Genomic DNA, 21,981 nt, shown 5'->3' with positions numbered 1-21,981 from the left:
AAGATTTGAGGAAAAACTCAAGATTTATCATTTTTGATTTTTTTCTATATAAAACCCAGGCCCGAAACTACATCTGCATAAAAGAATGCAATTGCACTATTTTTTAAGTGGTTGACATTCAAGCAAATACAGGAAATTAAGCATTAAGAGTGTTAAGTATTTTAATAGGAAGGTACATGTATTTATAAGAATAAAACACTTGGGTATACAAAAATTGCTTCGTCTGTCTATTCATCTGTCTGTGTGATTACATCTATTGGAATTCACCTTCGGATGCCCTCAATGGATTTGTATTAATGAGAATCCGTTCATGTGAAGGTAAGGCACCAAAGTAGATGTCGCTGAGCTGATGAAATATACGATTGGGTACCCAAAAAGAGTAAGACTCAATCTCAACTATGATATATCTCGTTAGCTGAACTCCCCATAAACCGCGTAATGATTATTGAAAACATGCATATGAGTATTTTTCAGCACATTTTATGTGCAAAAAGGAAGTTTACTATTGAATATTAGGGACGTTAAGTAAACTATTACTTGAGGCTAATGGGGATTGGGAATAGTTAGAATAATTAAGAGATTCTAGCGGAAATCGAAAGAATGTAATCCAAGAAAAAACACCATACATTAAAACGGAAACACACAACAAAGAACATAAAATAACCGTAATAACACACAAAGTAACAAAAGTAAATGAGCAGCTCGGACTCTACTACTACAAACTTGGGACATGGACAAGGTGCACCGCTAGGGTAAGCATCGTCGGCTTTCCTAGGAACAACCACCGAGTTGCTCATAAAAAGTTAAGTCCAGAGTCAATAGTTACCATCGATCTCTAAGTGGAGGTAAATATATGAGGCTGATTGACAGTGTTTATAGTATCCATTATCCAAAGTTCTATGGAGTAGATGCAATGCATAAATCCTCGAAACTAGGATTGTTTAACGATAATACGTCATCTATATAGTGGAAACTGAGATGAAAGGATCTGACTAAATGATTTTCCTTCTTTTGGACCAGATCAGCTATGAAGCGTCATAAGAGTGGAGGAATTGGTCAGCAAGTAGAGGAGCACAATTTGTTCCCTTTGGAATGCCGACCGTTTGTCACAAAAATGCGTCCACCACACTGGACAAATATGTTGTCAATAAAAAATATCAGCATTTTGGAAACATCTTCTTCGATATATTTGGAATATGATTTTGAAATGTTTTTGCTAAGTATGAGGAATTTCTACTAAGAACTACATATTTGTACCTTTTGTACCGCCTTTTTGAGTAATAACGATATATAATGTATTTGGCCGCGATTTTCACTGAGTATAAGGAATAAAGGCGTAAAGTGCTAAAATAAATCATAGGTTTTAATGCTGTTGTATTCTGATAATTATCTGAAATTGAGATCTTTTGAATGTTCTACACATTAAATTAATACCTCTACGGGAGTAACAAGTGTCGTGGTAAGACTGGTTACCCTCTTTGACAGATGTGAGTATAGAAGTTGAAAGTTTTGAAAGAGGTTTGGTGGTACATTTTGCAGATCCACCTATGTTTGTATGGATTCCTGTGGAGTTAAGTAAGGAGTCCAGTACATAGACGGTAGATCACATTACCGTCTTTGGTAGAGATAACAAAAGAGGATAGCAAAGTTTTATGCTTTCCCACTATCTCTTCTTTGGAGAGTGTCGTAGAAGTGTAGGTCTTATAACTGCTATTATTTTTTACGTCTACCTCTGATAATAAACATTGGATGTAATAGGTTTTGCAAACAAAAAAAAATGAGGATTTGGGATTTGTTTGCCGGTACGACAAGATATTTGCTACACTTGGGGTGTTTGAAAACTGATGTAACATTGAAACTCATTGACCTATTAAAACTTTCATACGTTTCAATATTAAAGACGTCACAACCTTTACCTAATCTGCCAGAGAATCATTGTCTTGTTGTTATCCGTTTTTTTAGTAGTCCTCCACGGCATCCATAAGAAATTTTAAATTATAATTCAAATTTATGGAGAGTGGTTCACGATTTTTGGGACCTTAAGAAAGGACCTAGCGGAGAAATTCGTTTTCGACAAGGTTTAAATCTACCGTAATGACGTGACCGGTCGGGCCATATTTGAATGGAGAGTGTTTGCAAGAACAGTCAGGTGGTTTAAATTAAATTAATTAAATTTGTAATGATGCTATGGAATATAAAAAATAAGTTGTGTACTAAACTAATTTATCGAATACGACGCAGGGTGGATCCAGGATTTCAGGTGAGGGGCGTACATAGAACCCTCAGTAAGAAAACTATGTTGGTAAGAGTTTGTAAAAAGGCAAGATTTCAGACACCAAAAAAAAAATCACAAATTATTGGGATGGTTTCGTGGCCCTTAAAAATCAGCGCCCGTGTAGTTACTTTTATCATCATGTCCACATACATACTACTCATACAATCATCTTATAATCCTAAGAATTAGACTGTTAAGTATAATTAACAATATTCAATATCTTATTGGTTTTGAATGATGATAATAAAATACTTTGAACCTTGGAACTATGATAATTTCGTTAATTGTTTTCCTTGGAGAATATTTTGCTAATAGAAAAATCTCTGCCACTAATGATAAATTTCAAATTAAAACAAAAACGTCAAAAGAGAAATAATTTCTGTTCGATAATTCAATATACTACGTGAAGTGTGCCGGAATATTGACTTATTTGGAAGATTGAAATTCCCATGCACTTCTCAGTTCAAAATGATTGTATTAAAGAAGTACATGTACTCATTTCTCTGTCAAGTTTACTGTTTATGGAGCTTTAAATCATCGAATATAAACTGCACAATTTAGGCATACAAATGTATTTCTCTTTGAACTTTCCCTACGGGCTTGAAACAGGAGAAAGGGTAAATAATACGTACGTTGTAAAAAGTGCTAGGTGTTATTTGAATAGAAAAAAAAAGTCTAATTAATAAAATTTATGAATCAAAAAGTTACACGAAGTTGTTACATACAAGGCAGATCTTTGATTTTAATAATATAATGCATGTAAAATTGCATGGTCACAATTTAAATACGTTGAAATAAACAAAAACGTAAACTATTCAAGATTCCTTCCAAGATTGAAGTCATCACTACAGAAGTTTTATGGTCGTCATCATGAACTCGTGGATCGTTATGGTGTATCCATCAGCACCATGAAAATTGATTTATTCAACGGGTCATAGTTTTCCTTTCCTCGTTTGTCTACCCCGGACTTGACTTTTTGTAAAAAGGAGTAAGGTCTATTAAAAAAAAGCAAAAACGTCAAAAATAAAATAATGAACCAAAGTCGAAGCCCACATAGAAGACCAAGGTTAATTAGTCCGTTTTTCAATCTTGGAATTGGGATGAGATTTTAGGCCTACTTGAGGACTATGAATTCCCAAAATATTGGGAATTTCTACATGTATATCTTCCTCTGTCGTTGGAAAAAAATTAAAAAGGAAACCCCTTACCACTTGTGTACCACTTGTGTACCAACTTCGAGGTCGGTGGCTGATACCAAGGTCCATTAGTCCATCTTGGGACTGGAATGTGATTTTAGGACTACTTGAGGACTATCGATTCCCAAAAAAAATGGAAATTTCAATGCCTTCCTCTGTCGTTGAGAAAATTTTAAAAAGGGGACCCCTTACCGCTTATATGCCAATTGCATGGTCGGTGACTGGGACCAATGTCAAATAGTCAATCTTTGGACTGAGATGAGATTTTAGGCCTTCTTAAGGACTATCAATTCCCAAAACTACTGGGAATTTCCATATCGTTCTATGTCGTTGAGAATTCAAATGGGGGCATCCCTTACCACTAATGTAACAATTTCGAAGTCAGTTGCTTGGACCAAGGTCCATTAGTCCATCTTGGAACTATATTTTTATTCTTTTGTTAATAATTTGTTTTCTATTCATACTTCTGTTAAGCTTTCTGAATTGTTTCAACGAGCGTGACATTTTCTCAATCCCGCTTGACGGAACGTCTCTATTTCGCAGAAAGGCACCGACGTCATAATTGTCTTTGAAAGCACTTGCTTCAAACTGAAACGCCGTCGAAAAAAATGTTGGTGCATTGTTATTTTTTAAGGAAAAAAAGGAAAGCTTCAAGATTCAAGTGAGGGTGTTCTAATCCATAACTATATGTCTGTACTCACATTAATACATAAATAGAACGATTAATACTTTTCTGTTGTCGTAAGTATTTTAGTGGTCATGTTCTTTTTTTATTTTTTTTAATGTGGTTTTTAGGTACGGATTTTATTCGACAATTACAGCGCTGATAAGGTTAATAGCAAACTTCAATTTTCGAATATGTATTAAATTAGGATAATGCAACAAGATTTTGTTTTCTATTGATAAACAACTTGAATACCTTGTGCATTTTTCAAAATAGTATTTTATTTCACCATATAAAAACTATGTTTTTGAATGAAAAATTTATTTTATTAAAATTCATTGCAATACAAAACAAAACTCAGTATCATTGACGTGGTAACTAATATTTGTTTATTAAATTCTAAGTTTGTTATTTTATTGTTGTTTGTTTGTTTGTTGGGGTTTAACGTCCGAGCAGCGATATTTCAGCTATATTCAGACGATGAACATGAAATTTATGATAAAATGAACACAAAATGATGATGGAATGAAAAGGGATGGGACACAAGGACAATGGGGTCGGCAAATTTCGATTGCCAACGGAAATAGGGAGAGGTGAGTAGGGTTGGGCAATTTAGCCTCCTGTGGCGGAACCCTATGGTTCCTACTCTGGGAGAATACCACAGTAGGGTTCTTTAACGTGCGAGGAACGTGGCATCTTTCCCAACACGGTGCACCACTCTGGTTTGCGGTCAGATTTTCGGTATTATAGCCTGACAACCCCAGCATGTAACACGCCAGGGGTGCCCCATTCCACCACCTGGGGCACACATCCCAGTTGCTCTGTGGGCAGAGCGCCCTAGCCCCCGGCTAGAGTTCTGAGCACTATTTAGTCTCCTTGTGCGACAAGCTTAGCGCTGCTGCAGGCTTATTCTTTTAACACCCGGACCTGCACGGGGCGTTTGTTATTTTAATTGGATCGTCAAATGAATTAAAATTTACAAGTTACCGCTTTCTGTATGGATATCTAATTTAGTTGTGTGCTTCAAAATAAGTCCTGGCTGTCGTCTGGTTTAGTTTGATTCTTCGCGTACATTGTGTAATAAAACTCGGAATATTAACAAAAATAACGGAAAGATTTTTGCTATTTCTTAATTAACTACTACACAAGTGATTAAAACACCTCACAAGGACAATATAAACCACTAATACAATTTACATGTACACTGTTCTTTGATATTTGATTCTTAATCAAACTTTGCTAATACACTTAATTTGTATTACGGCAAGTTACCAAAATAGGGAAATCAAATTTTATAGTCAGTAGTAGATCAAAGGGAAGGGGTTGGGTCCCCCTTTTTGTTAGAGAATTTTGTTAATTCCGTGCTAACTTTGGCCACATATGATCAAATAGCCTGGAACCTACTTTTTGGGAAACCATCCAGAACCCCCTTTTTCAAAATTTCTGGACCCGGTCCCGCCCTTGATAGTACTATTGGAGAAAAAAAATGTTAACAATATATTTAGAAAACAAATATACTTATTTTTTGTTCCTACTTAACGTTTTTATTATATAAACAACTTAATTCAAATTTTGAACGCTAAGTTATTGATGGCTAGATTTGCTTTAATAAAAAAACGGTTACATGTATGATATATACATGTAGTAATTGAACTCATAGAAGCATTGATTACATAATGTACCTTTTGTAATGTTAACAATTTAGCAAGTGAACAAACTGACTTTACTGTCCATTTTAATACACCTGCAACTAAAAGTTGGCGGCATACTTTTTGTACCCCTGTGTATCCATCTTTCAATTTCTCGCAACATAGCTTAAAGTTTTCGCACAAAACTATAGTGGTAAGCATCCTAAAACTTTTTAAAAATTCATTTTTTTAGTTTTCGAGTTACGAAAATTTATTCACAAAAAAGTGTTTTCCAGTTTTCGCACAATATATCGAAAAACGTTTCAACCAATTATATTAAAACCTCTGGAAATAGTTTGCATCCATAATGGTAATATCATTTCATTTCTTCTTGAAAGAGTAACCAAGGGAAGCAGGATTTGAGTGGTAATCATCAGAATATATTTCCACTGGTGGGGAAAGTGCCACTGCTTTAAAAAAAATACCCACCGAGATTCCATAAAATAGACAAAGGATACGGTGAACAAATCGGTTCTCATGGTTCAGATGGATACACCATAACGATCCATGAGTTTATGATAACGACTGTACATATTTTGTAGTGATGATTTCAATCTTGTAGCAACATAATCCTCTTTCAAAAGACTTGCAACGTAACGTATGAGTTGCATTTTGAAAACCATACGCAGCTGCTGAAGGGATGTTGCCACAAATGAAAAAATAAGTTGACAATAGGGAATGAGAAGTCATCGCCTTTGTGGAACAGATTGGTCATTGATTTTATTTCGATCGATTTCTAAGATTACGTTAAGCTATGAAGCTGCATGTACATTTATATATAGCCATGATTGCTTAAGACCAAACATTATCTATAAAGAGGAAACTGAGAAATATTTTTCGTTTTCGAGTTAGAAAATAATTGATAAAAAAAGTTTTGGTATTTCAAGTTTTCGCACAGTCAACTCGAATTCAATTCGCTTTCACCAATTAAAATGTATCTTTTGGAAAGTATATATATAACCGACGTGATAAGCTCGTTGTCTTAGAAGTGTTTTATTATTTTTTTCCACAACACCTGAAGCAACTTTTGTTTAAATTTTAGTAATTATATTTAATCGAAATTAACACGGTAAAACTGGTGCTATTTTAATATAACCATAGCACAAGCTCGTAAAAGACATTTACACATTTTTTAACCGATACATGGAAGAGTAATCTCAAGAATGTAATCCAGGGACAAAGACCAGAAATGGAAAACAGAAGGAACTCATTCTCAAATAGAGATGTACTTATACTATATTATAATTTGTTATAATATATATAACAATAAGTTGACTAAACCGTAAAATAGGCCAATTCTTAAGGGATATAGTTATGATATTGTTGTCAAATCGTAAAAGATAGCATTTTTTATATTAACATTGACTCGTTCATAGGATTTTACATAGAAACTAACACACGATATTTAAAAGCAGATTTAGAAATGACGCGCGTTGTGTCCTTATTGTATGATTTATGATGTACCGTAGTTTTCATCACTGCATTGAAGAATGGGGATTATTGTTACTCACGAATAGCACATACATGTATTTTTTTGTAGATTGAAACTGGTCTATCCCTAGTCATGAATTGCTGTCTTCTGTATGTATTATTATGCTTTTACTTTCGGTTTACTTTCATATTCCTTGAATATATAGGGGTAAATATTTCACTGTACATGTGTATAATGTTGTTTGGGGGCAAGCTGCAGCCTGCCCACCGGTGTGAGGTTTTTTGTCGATCATTGTAAACCGATTGGTGGCTTTTATCGAGCTGACGCTTTATATTCCGTTGGGTACGTAGTTGCCTCTTTGACATATTCACCATTTCCATTCTTGTTATATATAAGACTTTTAGAAATATCAAATTGTGTTCTTTTTGCACAAGCACATGTTTATTGGGGATATGCTGAAAATTTACTAAGCAACTAAACCAGTTCAATGACAGTTTGCTTATATATAGTGTTGCTTAAGTGTCAACAGACAAAATTTTCATATGAGGGGAACTATCTGTGTCTTCCATACACAAAGGTGTTTCTAAAGTAGAAATGCTTTGAGCGCTTTTGGCCAAAAAACAATTATTACCATGTGGAGTGCAGGGCATCACTTTGTGTGAGAATATCATATAGACTGCTACGTCAAAGACAAGGCAAACTTTCATTCACAGAATATGTAATTCTTTCCCTTAATTGAGTTAATGCAAAATATAAATGTGAATTTATAACTTCTATTTAGGGTGTGTGCTGAAATACGATGTAAACATTCTTTGTATTTCCACAATGATTACGAAACAAGTACAAGATACTATACTTGGAAACTGCAATATTTCTGAATGTATAGTTCGAGTATTTTTAGAAACTGCAAAATCCCCAAGAGATATATATATATCTTGGGGATTTTATATAATTCAATGAATAACTGAATGTTGATAAGGTATCATAGCAAACAAAGAGAAACATGTACTTTTTATTCATATAGAATTTGCCAACACATTGATAACAATGAGTATGTTATCAAATCAAATTACCAAATTGATATGGACATAAAAGATTTATGGATGCTTTTATTATGATGCCTTATATACGACATACTAAGTTATCCTTTATATTAAAATAACACTTTCATGATAAACGCTGACAATATATAGAATACCATTATAGCTGTTTTGATGGAATAGTAGGAAATAAGGGTAGCAACAAAATTACAGAATACTAATCCGATTCATTATCAAGTCAAATCTAAAATAAATCTGAGGAAAAGATATGTGATAAAAAATAGGAAATTTTAATATATTTGGTTAAAAATGCATTTGCTATTAAACTAGATGTCACAGCGGTACGAGTTCGAGTCCCGCGGAGGGAACGACCAAACATTGGCATCGCAAATTTGACGGTTCTAACATCGTTGGGAATTTTTCAGAGCCTTATATATATATATATATATATATATATATATATATATATATATATATATATATATATATATATATATATATAAAAACATTAATTCAGAGAATTTTTTATTACAAAGCAATATGACTATTTAATGATATCTGATAGTTACGGTCCATTCATTATTTATTATGGCATAGTAAACCTATAGTTATATTTACCTATACTTGTCTGGAATAAATGTTGTGCTCGCGTATACTAATAGGCAATGACTACTTCATAGTAATGATTAATCACACAGACAATATGCAGATTACAAGTACCTTCACTAGAAACCATTTCTAATACACTGTTCGTTCAGAAGCCAATATGCATTGCGTTCCATCTGCACCTTAAGAAATACTGTGTCAGTTCAACTTTCCTTTTCTTTTACTTGAGGCAATATATTGTATGAGCAATTCAGTGTGTGCTTCTAGAAAAAAATCAGAGGCTGTTTACGCAAGCGGTACACTTGAACCAACCATCCATTTTTTTTTTTTTTTTTTTTTTTCGTTTTGTTTTAAAACAATCTCTGAATGTGATTCGACAAAGTTACCCTGACCACCAAATCTTGGAAATACAAAATATGTCCTTCATTACTCGTGTAAAGCATACAAAAGTATAACTTAACTAATTGACATGTAAAAATCGAAATGATTTATCATGTACAGTAGTACAGAAACCATTTAATGTGACTCCATCTTACTTACGTGCACTTACCGCCATCACAAGGGGACATTTTAACCACGTGCTGTATGTGATAGTATCGTTTTAGTTTGAAATAGTAATCAAGGTTACCAAGATTCTAGCGGTAATCAAAAGAATGTGATCCAAGGACAAAGACCAGATATGGAAAACAGACACACACAGCAATGAACATACAAAGACCAAAAAAGTACTAAAAACTGGGAGAATTGACCAGGTGCATCGTCAGAGTAAGCGTCCTATGCTATTCTAGAAACACCCGTAGACTTGTCTAGTTTGGTCAATAGTTTTCATTTACGATCGATTTATAAACGAACGTCAAGATATGACACCGACGTCACAGTGACTTGTTTTACAGCGAACAAGGCATAATATCAAATAGGTAACATATATCTATGTATAATTATATTTCATTTCGAAAAATACTGAGCAAGATTTCTTAAATGTGATTAGAGATAGCTGAACCTTTAATTAGATGAAGATCGAAAATGACATTCTTCAATAAAAAGCCATATCACTTTTGTCAAAGAGTTTGTTTATCATATTGTTTTAAAATGCTTTTATAAAATTACCACATGTAGTCATATGTACACCGTACTCACTATACAATACTAAAATGAATGTATAAATCAAGATAAAATAAGCAAATATCAACCCACATAATCAAGTGATCGAACATCATTGATGTGAGAAATAACATTTTGGCGTTTAAATTCGTTCAAAGCCTTAACTTTACAGAAGTTGATAATGTCCCTCTGGGTCACTAGCCCAAGTCTTTCACTCTCATACCACGTGGAACTGTCACTTTCTATGGGAATTCCAAGAAAAGTTGTGGTATCTGTTCTGGTTACACGGGTTTGGCCCAACTTAAAATTAAGTGTGTAGAGACTTGTAACGGCGTCAAGCGTGTTGCTAGATTTAGAAATAGCCACCATTCCAAAATGAACAACACCTTTATCTAATTCATCTCCAAAACAGAAATTATATATCTTTACGTCAACTTCGGAGGCAAATTTTATTCCTTGCAACTTGTTATAGGTATCAAAATCATCTATATTGAAAGATTTACTTATACTTCGTACAAGTTGGTCAGTCTGTTCTACTTTATATCCACTGAAACGCCTGACCTCACATCTTTCATCCCATTTGGTAAAATATTTGTTTGTAAGCACTGTCTGCAGATTTGTTGCATCACGAACCGAAACTTTGACATTCGACATTGCGCTGTCTATCCTCTGTGCAGAATTCCTAGCATTACCAATGTCACCCCCGGCACCGATGTCTTTTATTTCAGCAAAAGACGGAGATCTCCCAACGTCTCTGCGGTAACCTTTGAAAACAATTTGTAAATAAGTACAATCCGATGTAAAGTAACTCTCTTTTATTCATCTACATATTGATATGTTTTGTAAGCGAAGACCAGTAAATATTAGTTAAGAAGGAATATGTACATGCAGTTGAACTAAATTTAAATATACTGTTAAAAGTATTAATTTTAGAGAAGTACCTGTTTTCTCTTTTTTTCGCACAGGACATAAAAACGCAAAAAATAGTACCTTCGAGCTTGATATGTAATTTTTTATTTTTTTTTACATCGAATATTATATTTAAAAACATGCCGCTAAAATTAAGGCGTTCCAGTAAATAAATATCATAAAATCGTAATTTACTTTAGTAGCCTTTGATTGCATAAAATATGAATACACGTGATAAAGCAGCTCTCCTTATGAGTTTTAGCAAACGTTTTAATCTGTAACAAAATATTAAAAGCCAGACAGAATCAAGTTACGTAATGACCTTTTCATATTTGATTTTCTATGGAGTCAGGATATGGTGGAGATATGTTAAATTTGATGTTTAGGGGATGCAATATTTGATAACAATAACGAATGGAAGTATGCAAACCGTTGTAAAAAATGTACTAAAGTTTATATGGTAATTCGTCCTTCACATTTGGTACCAACCTTGACATTAACCCTCCCAAAATACTAAGAACTTTACATCAACCTGACAAGAAACCCTTGTTAACTACAGAAACATCCAAACTTACATCACCTTGGATCATGACACTCCTCTTTCACACTACGTACTTTATATCACCCTTCACACGTGGTTCTTTGTTTCACTTTTCTGGAGGGTTACCCTCGTTCACACAAGGTTCTTGATACTACTCCGGGTTTTAACCATTCTCTTACGCATGATACTTGATATTACATTTCATGGTAACCCTCCGTCAAACAAAGTATTTATCACCTTTAATGGTTACAATCCTACACCTAACGTGACTTTTTTCCCTTCCTTTACAAAACGTACCTAATACCAAGCTTTTTAACTCTTTTTCACACAGGGTATTGGATACATCCGAGTTTTCAAACGATCCTTCACACAAAGTCTTTGATATAATCCCTGATGGCAATCGCCGGCACATGCAAAATTGATATCACACTAGATTATAACCCGACAGTCCCATAAGGTACTTGATTCCACTTTGGATAATAACCCTGTCAACAAGCAAGATATCTAAATCACCGTAGATGACAATCTTCAAGCACTTGAAATTACCGTACAGAGTAACCCTCCTACACATAATGTACCCCATATCATCCTGAATAGAAACCAAGTTGAACTTAATAAGTACTTGCTATAACTACACATAAGATAATTACATCCTCGATAGTTACCTTTCCCTCAAACAAGGTACTAGATATTACCCTGTATGGTAACCATGCTTAACACAATATAGCTAATATCACTCTGGACGGAAGCTTCTGCTTACAAAGAACTGCTTATATTACCCTACTGGGCAACCCTACTGCACACAAGGTACAGTACCTGAACTGGTCCACGCAATTAAAATTGCGATCGGTAATGGATCATTGATCAGTTTCCGATCAGTCATCTATCCGTCAAACCTATTCATTAAACCGTTGACCACATCACGTGACAACAGAGCGGTCAATATATTTTACATATTCCGTTGTTTAATTTGTCATTTTTACACATATAAACATAATGCAGTAGATTTAAACATCAATTAATACTTTCATTTTACATTTGTTTTATTTTTAACATATCACCCGTTAGTTTTTACATAACAAAACTGCGATCAGATCGGTCACCGGTCATCGTTTATCGCAAATCGTTGCGAGGATAGGTTCAAGGACTGTACCCGATAACACCCTAGATGGTATCCCTTTCCTTACACAAGGAATCTGACATCACCATCACCATAGGTGATCATAGCCCCTGCTCTATAAGTTACCTGTTATTGCCCTTGATGGTAATCCCTGTTTCACACCTGACACCACCCTAGGTGATAACACCTGCTTCACATAAGGTACCTTATATCACCCTGATTAATAACCCTGCTTCACATAAGGTACATAATATCACTGTAGTAACCCACACAAGATATAATACATAATCCTCGTTCAATACAAATTACCTGACAATGTTGACTAATTATTTCTGCTCTCTTCCTTAACTGAACGATTTTATTTTATTCATGGTGTACATGTGTAATATACTCTTGTCATGCACATTAACTTACTGTATGTTATTGAAATAGTTTCGTAATGCGTTCCATTAGTTGACACTATTTTGTATGGCCTTCGTTCTATTATCAAAATACAATTTTAAATTACAACTGACCTCGAAATCGTCTTCCAGAGTTCTTTATCTGTATGTGATAATACACTTACCTTCTGTTGAACGTTCGTATGTAGAATGTGTGCCACCCATTGTTAACAGCAAAAACCAATTCCAATTCTGTATTTTCGCAAACAATCCTAGATCAATGCAGTGAAAGCTGCTCAATGGGCTGAAAAATCATGTGGAGTTTTACCAGACTTAATGTTTGAAAATATACAATTTTTTTTCTTTTAATAGCATGCAAACAGAAGAATAAATTTAGACGAGCATTGAACTCAATAGAAAATTACGATAGCCTCATGTTTTGTGGAAATAAAACTGTATCCAGACATTAAGACAAGCAAATTAAAAAAACAATATTCTCTAAATAAAAAGTACATGTATTCTGACATTGTAGAAATCAATTAAAACAATACTATCGTATACATTTTGTCATTTAAAAATGATGCTGTTGTGACGTATACGGTAAAAAATGAGTACTACCTAAAATCGTTTACACGAATGTAAAATTTTCTTTAAGAAACTTTGTACGAAAGCCTTATTAAGATTTGAAGTTCTGACGTAACAGTACGGTTTGTAGATTGGCGAACGGACAGTCGAACACAGTAATGTATGGGAGTGATGGGCGTGTTCAAGTATTTTAATTCAAGATATATGTTATTACTGCCAGTAAAATATATACACGCTTTGTAATTCTGTAATAGTTTGTCAATTTTTACTAACTAGAAAAGCCTATACTATTCTTAGTTGATATATAAATAGTACATTGGTAAATCCTGTTGAAACATGAATACAATATTTATCGAAGATGTGTGCTCGTTCTTTTCAAAAGAAAACGACCGTTTCTTTATATACTAAATATTTATATATCACTTACTATGTTAACATGACAACTAAATGATTTGTATTCATTTCATATATGTACCTGAATTTAGTCGAACTAAAGATAGTTTCTTTTCTCTTTTTTATAGAAATTAAGCTGAATCTAGAAATTAGGCAAGAAAAAATACACAAATTTCCCCAAATAGAAAAAATGTGTATTCTTACATCGTGAAAATCAATTGCAAAGATGTTCTCGTAAAAATTTGGTTATTTTAAAATGGCGCTGTTATGGCATATAATGAAAAGATTAATTTCTACCTACAATCGTATCTCCTTCTTATCCAGTATTTTATATTTGATCTATGACTGACTGAATCTGCTCGATAAAATGTAAAACTCGATGTATGTGTAGAGAGCTACCTTGAAGTAAATGAAGATTTTTTCCCGAAAGGACATGAATATGAAATTTGCTTTAAGAAAATGTGTACTGAAACCGTATTAAAGTTTTAGGTTTGTCGTAACAGAGAGATGTGCGGGAGGCCTGATTGGCAAACGAATAAAGCGATGCATAGAAGTGACGGACTAGTAAAAGATATTCTGATTCAAGATATATGTAGTTACTGCCTGTCAAAATATACACGTTATGCAAGTTTGTGCCAGGTTATCTATTGTTACTTACTAAACATCATAATATTCTTAGTTGATAGACAAAGAGAAAAAATACCAGTTCCTATTGACGTTTTGATCAATAAAGACTGCGTGATATTCATAAATGCTCGTAAGGATGTCCTCCATTTATTGCTATAAAATAAACGGGTTATTGTGTTTAGTTTGCAATTACTGAATATTGTACTTCGCAAAATATTACACTGCATTTGCAAGTGGCATAATATCTGCTCGGGACCATATTCAACGATACTAATGCAATGACCCTAAAATATTATCAATGTCAAACAAATAGCTATTTATATAAAGTCTGACTCATTTCATCAAGTATTGAAATGTAGTGTAACCTTGGTACGAATACACTGAAAAATAACAACAAAACACTACTCTGCAGTTTTTATGAAATCATCATAGTTTAAGGAGGTTGGAACGAAGTATAGAATGTCCGGTGAAATATATTGTAAATTGTATAGGAAACAAAACTTACCATATATCATTATGCCAACCCTAACAAGCATTAAATAAAGTCTGTGATTTGATTACGTTTATACCATGTTAGTTATCAAGAAATCCTCGATACCAAGTAGTTGTGTCCTGTAGAAAATTATAGTTTCCCGAAATAAGATTCTTTCTGTATATTGTTCTAAAATTAGATAAATTGGACTTTCGGCTTAAGTTTCTGTAAATCAAGTTTGTCCTGCATTTCTTCCATGTATCGATTTTGAAACAACATCTGTGTGGATAAATAGATAGAAGTTACTTTAGTTATACATAGATAACTTCATTTATTTGTATCAAGGTAAGTACAAATTACAAGATAAATATTTTTTAGAGATTTAAATTGCATTATTGAATAACTAATAGCTTGTGTTAACCGGAGTAAGAGCCAAGTTTAGCAATGATAAATCGATATCCCCGCGAATTAAACTTATATAGTTCGATTTCAACATAGGAAAGGACAGTTGCGTTATTCTTTAATATTTTGTAACATAATGTAATTAGTTGTCAGAATATGAGTATCACGCACTCTTTTTGGTAAAAATACCATGAATCAGTAGCATAATATTTCCATCATCATTTGATCAAAGAAAAAAATACTTTTGGATTTAAATCCTCCTTTACATTTGATTTCAATGCAGCTGATCAGAGGTTACCCCTTTAAACACACAGAAAGCATATCGAAATTTGGTAATCATGTATTTAATACCTACTGGGTCGAAGCCACTAGGTATACTGGTGGACCATACCTCCCCGAGGGTACTCACCAACCCACTAGTCAGATTTTTCTGACCACATATTATCTCATAATTATCAATGTTTGCAGTATTAAACATTATTTGAAAATATTTTAAACCATGAGGCATCACCCTATAGCGCGGTATCAAGGTCAAAAATACGTACTTATGCAGATGATTAAATGATTATGCATATGCTTAATTTGATCCATGCATATGCTTAATTCGAAATCTGTATCTCGAATCATGTTGATCATATTTATCAAAGTTTGCAGTTTTACAACTTATTTGAACTTACGTTAAACACTGAGGCTACATTCCTTGTATTCGCATGACAGAGCATCATAGTGATGAATTTGGCTACCTATTTCGATATTTTTGTTTTTCAGTTTGGATTTATAATTTTATGTTTGGATTTAGATCTTCCTATATATTTCATTCTAAATTTGCAATATACTTATTGGTGTTCTTGTATTGTACACGATGTAATATTTCAAGCTATCATACCCCAATACAGCACCAGCATGAATGAAAATTGATATAATTGAATGTACGCTTTATTGTTTTCTCTATATTTCCAAAAGTTAAAACAAAAGGTTATATATTGTGCCTATAATTTTTAGTTATACAACATAAGTTTCCTCTTTCGTCTACCCTGGAATTATTGGCTTTTTATGAGCAATTCGATGAGTATTACTTGAAAAACAGAGGATGCTCACCCTACCGGTGCACCTGGTCCATGCTCCCAGTTTTTAGTGCAGTCCGAGTTGCTCATTTACTTTTGTTTCTTTGTACGTATTATTATTATTTTTTTTTGTTATCTTATGTTCTTTGTTGCGTGTGTCTGTTTCCCTCTCTGGTCTTTGTTCCTGAATTGCTTTCTTTTGATTTTCGCTCGAATCATGGTTCACTTAATTATTCTTCAAGAAAATTGGTGATCTCAAAACATTTAAACTAACAAACTCACAAGATCGAACATAAATATGTCAATAGTAATTGTATTGAGAAAATTTAAGGTCATTGTCACCAAGTTAATATATATTTATAACTTTAACAAGTACGTTTTCGCTATCCACTATACAAACCTTCAAATTTCACTTATGTTAATTGACAGGAAGGATTCAATACAAATGACAAATATGGACGAATCAGAAAACAAGAAAAACGAATCTACATGGAGCAAAATGAAGGGATATGCACGGGACACCACTAGTAGAGTAAGTGACTAAGCTCAGATTAGGGTATTCTAAACCAGAATTTGATTTAAGCAAAACAATAACGAATAAGGTTCACCAACATGGTGTACCATACGAAGACAAGCTGTATATTCAAGACAAAGTCCTACTGTTACAATACAGCGTTCTTACATCGGGTATCGGATTTCCGAAATATCCCCAAAGAATTGTTAACACTTCTACTTTTAAAGACATGTAACAATGTCAAGTTAACGGAGTATTCTGCACATGTGCATGAAAAAAAAACATGATAAGCATGTGTAATGAGTTAGGAAAATGGTGTGAAAGTTTATTCGACTTCCGCACACTGTGACTTTAAAAAATAATTACTCATTCGGGTACTAAAAAATCGCACATGAATAAATGTATTCAAGATGTGTATAATTGTTTATAATAAAATGTTTACATGTATTTTTTTAATGTGGATTTTCTTTTTTTTTTTTGGCAAATTATAATTTCGTTATGTTTTAACCAGGTTGGGTCCTATTTTTTCGGGAAGAAGGAGAGCGATAAAGACGAACAAAAAGAAGAAATAGAAGAAACACAAAAGGTTTCTTTTATATTTTGTTTGTTTGTTTTGTTTTTATTTCTATGTTTTATGTTCTATGTTCTAGTTAATAAATACAACGTCCTTCGAAATTCATCTTTACAATCATTATGTACGAGTTTTGATAAGCTAAAAAAAGATGTCCAATTATTTATATATACTATATAAAGTAGTGAATTATCAAATGTTCTCAATGACATAAATTTGAATTATTCATAAATCATATACAAACCGCTTGGTTACACGTAGAATACCAGTATCACAGCATTGTTCAATATTTATGAATATTTAAAGCGAGAAAACTGATTGCAAAGAAATATATGATTTTCGTTTGGTCTGGTAAGACATCATTAGGATTTACATTTTAGCAGAATATTATTAATCAATATGAATAGACTTCACCTTTATAAGTAAATGTGAGCAAAATAAAAACGCTGCAATAATCATATCTGTAACAGGACGAGAAACAATCACCTCAAATGCCATTAACACAAGCACAGGACGCTACTGCAGTGAAGGATGAATCTGCTATGGGAAGATTAAAAGAGTCTTTACACAGTGTAAAGGAAAGTGGCGTTGTTTTGTTTTGTTCTATATACATTTGTTTATGTAGGCTTTTTTGTTTGTTTATGTTTTATTTATATTTTTTTTCTTTGCTTTAATGGGGTTTTAACTGTTGCAATTATCAACATGGTGCATATAAAGGAGTTTGTTTTTATGTTTTTTCAAGATAAAAACATTGACAAGATTTTTTTTCATGAAATAATAGAGCTGTATTCAGTAGTGTACCATTTTAGTCAAAGATAAAACATTGTCTTGTAGTCCAATTTTTTTATGAACTTCTTAATTATAATATAAAGAAAACATTGATTCGTTGTTTAGGTGTCTAAGTATGATGCCGATGAATTACAAAGACAACTAGAAGGAGAGTTATTTGATAAATGGTCAGAGGGATGTGAAGTAATGAGTGCTAAACAGATTCCATTCGATACTATAAAAGAATATCTGGATCACCTACAGGATGCTTACGAAGGTACAAAAAAAAACAAATCTAAGACGCCGCCAAGGTAACCCAATCTGCGACTGTAAAACTACAGATGGACGTTCGCAGTTATCTCTAAAATACCGTGAACAAGTATCACTCACTTCTTTTGATACTTATTCCTTATCTATCTTGAATGTCTCCAGCTACATGCATTAAGGACATAACCCAGCATAACAAACATACTGTCATTAATACCTTGAATATTTTCTCCATGATTGCTGGGAATTCTTTTGTAAATTCACTAACAGAGTGAAGCAGAACCGCTAAACGTTCAATGAAATTCTCACACCATTAAAGGAAATATATCTTCAAGATTTTTTGTTTGTAAGTACTTGACGATATGTCCAAATCATATATAAAGAGTAGATCAAATTAGTGTATAAATTATATGGTGAGTCTCATAGTGTACAAAACATTTTCAACCTTCATGCTATGTACTGTTTCAGAATAAAAACACAAACGAAAGAAAACATGTTTGGGATCTTATCCTTGTTTTTATTTTATGATACTAAAATATTCCAATACTCTTTTAGAAAACAAGTAATTTCACTTTTTTAGGCATTGACGATGAAATTAGAAAGAAGCTAAATGGTGTTCTATTTGCCCAAACAACTTGGGAATACAGACTGGTAGAATGGAAGTTTAACAAGGGAGACGATTCCGGGGCTAGATATGGAATGATTGCATTCGGTAGATCTCCAGATCAGAAGTTTGTAGATTGCATGTATGTGCTGTACAAAATGGACTTTAAGGTAGCTAAACAGAGGATAGTGACCGAAAAAGAGCACAGCTGGTTCTGGGGACTCATTAAATATAAGACGGACGACGTTGAAATCAGAGATCGCGCTCTTGGCTCAAAATCGATTCAAACTATGCAAAATTTCTTCCGAATTAAAGCACTGGAAGGATTCTACAAAGAAGGGCTCATTGAATCTATTAACTATGTGAATTCATTGGAAGACATCCCAGACTTAAACGCCACATAAGCATTTGGATTATTCATGGACTTGGAGTTTCATTTTTAATCATTGTTTTATAAAAAGGAAAATACAGTGACATTAAGTTGTACACTGATTTTTTGACATTCGAAAAACATAACTTCATTGTATGTAGCATTTCAATAGACAATATACTAAATTGGGAAATCCAAAATTATACAACCCAACTGGCCAAAAATTGGTTCCAAAATAAATATACGCTTATAACAAAACTTTTGTATGAAACGTTTTCGGTCTTCCAAAAAAAATCATAATCGAGGTTAATTTTCTATTTGAAGAAAATAAGAGCATTGTTTGGCTTTTGAAATCGATTTTCTACTTAAAATCAATCAACAACGTCTTCCTGCGTGAATTTCTCCCTTGGTCTTGATTGAGTGACCTGCCATTTTACCCCAAAATATCTTTAACGGAAGTGTGAAAAAATATAAATTAATGCATTATTTCCAAATTTAAAAGATCGTCTATTAAAACAGTGTTGATGGCATTCTTTCCCTCGGCAGTCAGCTAATAAATACTACAAGTCACAATGTAAAGACCACTATTGCATTTTGGGATAAAAGTGCTTTGTGTATAGCTACGTCTTCTAATGTTTCCTGTTTTGTTTTATGCTTCTTTGTTCTTTAATTTATCTTTTTTCGGTCCAAGTTGAACAAAAACGTTATTTTGTTTTCGTTTACATCATATTTAACACATGCAAACTGAATCCAATAAAAATCGAAAATTCATTCAACCAATGTAAAATTTCAATCTCAGTATTCCATGGTTTTATACAGTCTGGGGTTATACAACAAAAATATCTTGAAATATGATATTATACTTGACAAAAAAAAAAACAAATCTAATAACCATTATACGCGAGGATTTCTGTACAACGTCTCATAATGTGACGACTCTATTCACTACACTGCTCCATCGGATCAAATTGATACAGGGGAGATTACGTAAACTTATAGAAGGGTCTGAAAAATTCCCAACGTTGTTAGAACTGTCAAATTTGCGAAGCAAATTTTTGGTCGTTCCCTCCGCTGTGACATCTATGGCAACACCGCCTGCACTAAGTCCAGCGCCCTAGACCACTCACAGATGTCACAGCGGTACGAGTTCGAGTCCCGCGGGGGGAACGACAAAAAATTGCTTCGCAAATTTGACAGCTCTAACATCGTTGGGAATTTTTCAGACCCTTCTATATATATATATATAGAGAGAGAGAGAGAGAGAGAGAGAGAGAGAGAGAGCGTCTCAGAATGTGACGACTCTATTTGCTACACTGCTCCATCGGATCAAACTGATACAGGGAAGATATATAAACGTATAGAAAGCTCTGAAAAATTGCCAACGATGTTAGAACTGTCAAATTAATGATGCATGTCACAACAAATCAATATTATAGAACGTTTCAGAATGTGAGGACTCTATTTGCTACACTGCTCCATTGGATCAGTGACATGCATCATTAATTTGATCCTCTATCCTACATATTAACATCTAAATGAACTGTCCCGTACCACCATACATCGTGTACTAAGTTACAGCTCTAGATTAATCCTACGAGGAGGAATGACCCGGCCAGCGAAAGCTATATTTTATATAGCCTAGCTAGCTGGCCGAGTGGTCTAGGGCGCTGGACTTTCTGCAGGCGATGTTGCCATAGATGTCACAGCAGTACGAGTTCGAGTCCTGCGGAGGGAACGACAAAAAATTTGCATCGCAAATTTGACAGTTCTAACATCGTTGGGAATTTTTCAGACCTTTATATAAATATATATATATATTAGACGTTTCATTTGGATTAAAAATCAATCCAATGACGAATTGCGTCTTCTTGATTTTTTTTATAACTAACAATATGATTGCCACGTCATCATACCTTTCATTCCTAACATGTCGATTAATAGGTAAAAATACACGTAATTGCACCATAACAAAATTTTGTGCATAGATCCATCATTGAGCTTCCCTTGATGTTCGAATTTAAGAATTTCCCATTCCTCTGAAATTACTGTTGCGATTTCACTTTAGAAAAAAGGGTAACAAAAACCACAGTTTTTATATAGTAGAACAAATTGTCTTTCTAATTCAACCATCGCAGCTCGCAAAACGTTCCTAATTTGTTATTTAACAATTAAAAACAACTAAGACTATCAAAAGTACAACCTTTATATTGAGAACTTTTAAATACAAACAAAAATACCAATAGACTATAGGATAGAAATTATGGGCATATTGGCATCAACACCTGTATATTAATATATGCTCATATTTAAACTGCATTACTACTAATGTATATTATATATACACATATCTAAACGCCTAACAATGTGACGAATCTGCCCGCTACAATGCTCC

The 21,981-nt window shown here is 33.5% G+C and overlaps 2 protein-coding genes across 9 annotated transcripts; one reads left to right on the top strand and one right to left on the bottom strand.

The window, feature by feature from the left end:
* The first annotated feature begins 80 nt into the window (after window positions 1-80).
* Window positions 81-20,360, top strand: LOC148603734 (uncharacterized). Of its 2 annotated transcripts, none has more exons than XM_088553864.1 (6): window positions 81-318; window positions 16,925-17,027; window positions 17,521-17,595; window positions 18,051-18,159; window positions 18,476-18,625; window positions 19,196-20,360. In XM_088553864.1, exons 2-6 carry the CDS (start codon window positions 16,941-16,943, stop codon window positions 19,621-19,623), a joined length of 849 nt encoding a protein of 282 aa, XP_088409990.1. In that variant the 5' UTR covers window positions 81-318; window positions 16,925-16,940; the 3' UTR covers window positions 19,624-20,360. The 2 variants fall into 2 exon arrangements, with proteins under 2 accessions (XP_088409990.1, XP_088409989.1); XM_088553863.1 differs by lacking the exon at window positions 81-318 and adding an exon at window positions 15,226-15,374.
* Window positions 8,345-15,200, bottom strand: LOC148603735 (uncharacterized). Of its 7 annotated transcripts, XM_088553865.1 has the most exons (5): window positions 15,063-15,200; window positions 14,589-14,710; window positions 13,138-13,256; window positions 11,750-11,937; window positions 8,345-10,766 (listed from the first exon to the last, which is right to left on the bottom strand). In XM_088553865.1, exons 4-5 carry the CDS (start codon window positions 11,862-11,864, stop codon window positions 10,087-10,089), a joined length of 795 nt encoding a protein of 264 aa, XP_088409991.1. In that variant the 5' UTR covers window positions 11,865-11,937; window positions 13,138-13,256; window positions 14,589-14,710; window positions 15,063-15,200; the 3' UTR covers window positions 8,345-10,086. The 7 variants fall into 7 exon arrangements, with proteins under 7 accessions (XP_088409991.1, XP_088409995.1, XP_088409992.1 ...); XM_088553869.1 differs by lacking the exon at window positions 11,750-11,937; XM_088553866.1 differs by lacking the exon at window positions 14,589-14,710.
* Window positions 20,361-21,981: the final 1,621 nt, after the last annotated feature.

This window comes from Perna viridis, chromosome 11 (genome assembly GCF_037379345.1).
Source record: "Perna viridis isolate PV_CMFRI_1.1 ecotype Kerala chromosome 11, ASM3737934v1, whole genome shotgun sequence".
Classification (NCBI taxonomy): Eukaryota; Metazoa; Mollusca; class Bivalvia; order Mytilida; family Mytilidae; genus Perna; species Perna viridis.
Note: the sequence above shows the minus strand (reverse complement) of the source record. Positions and strands in the feature narration are given on the sequence as shown.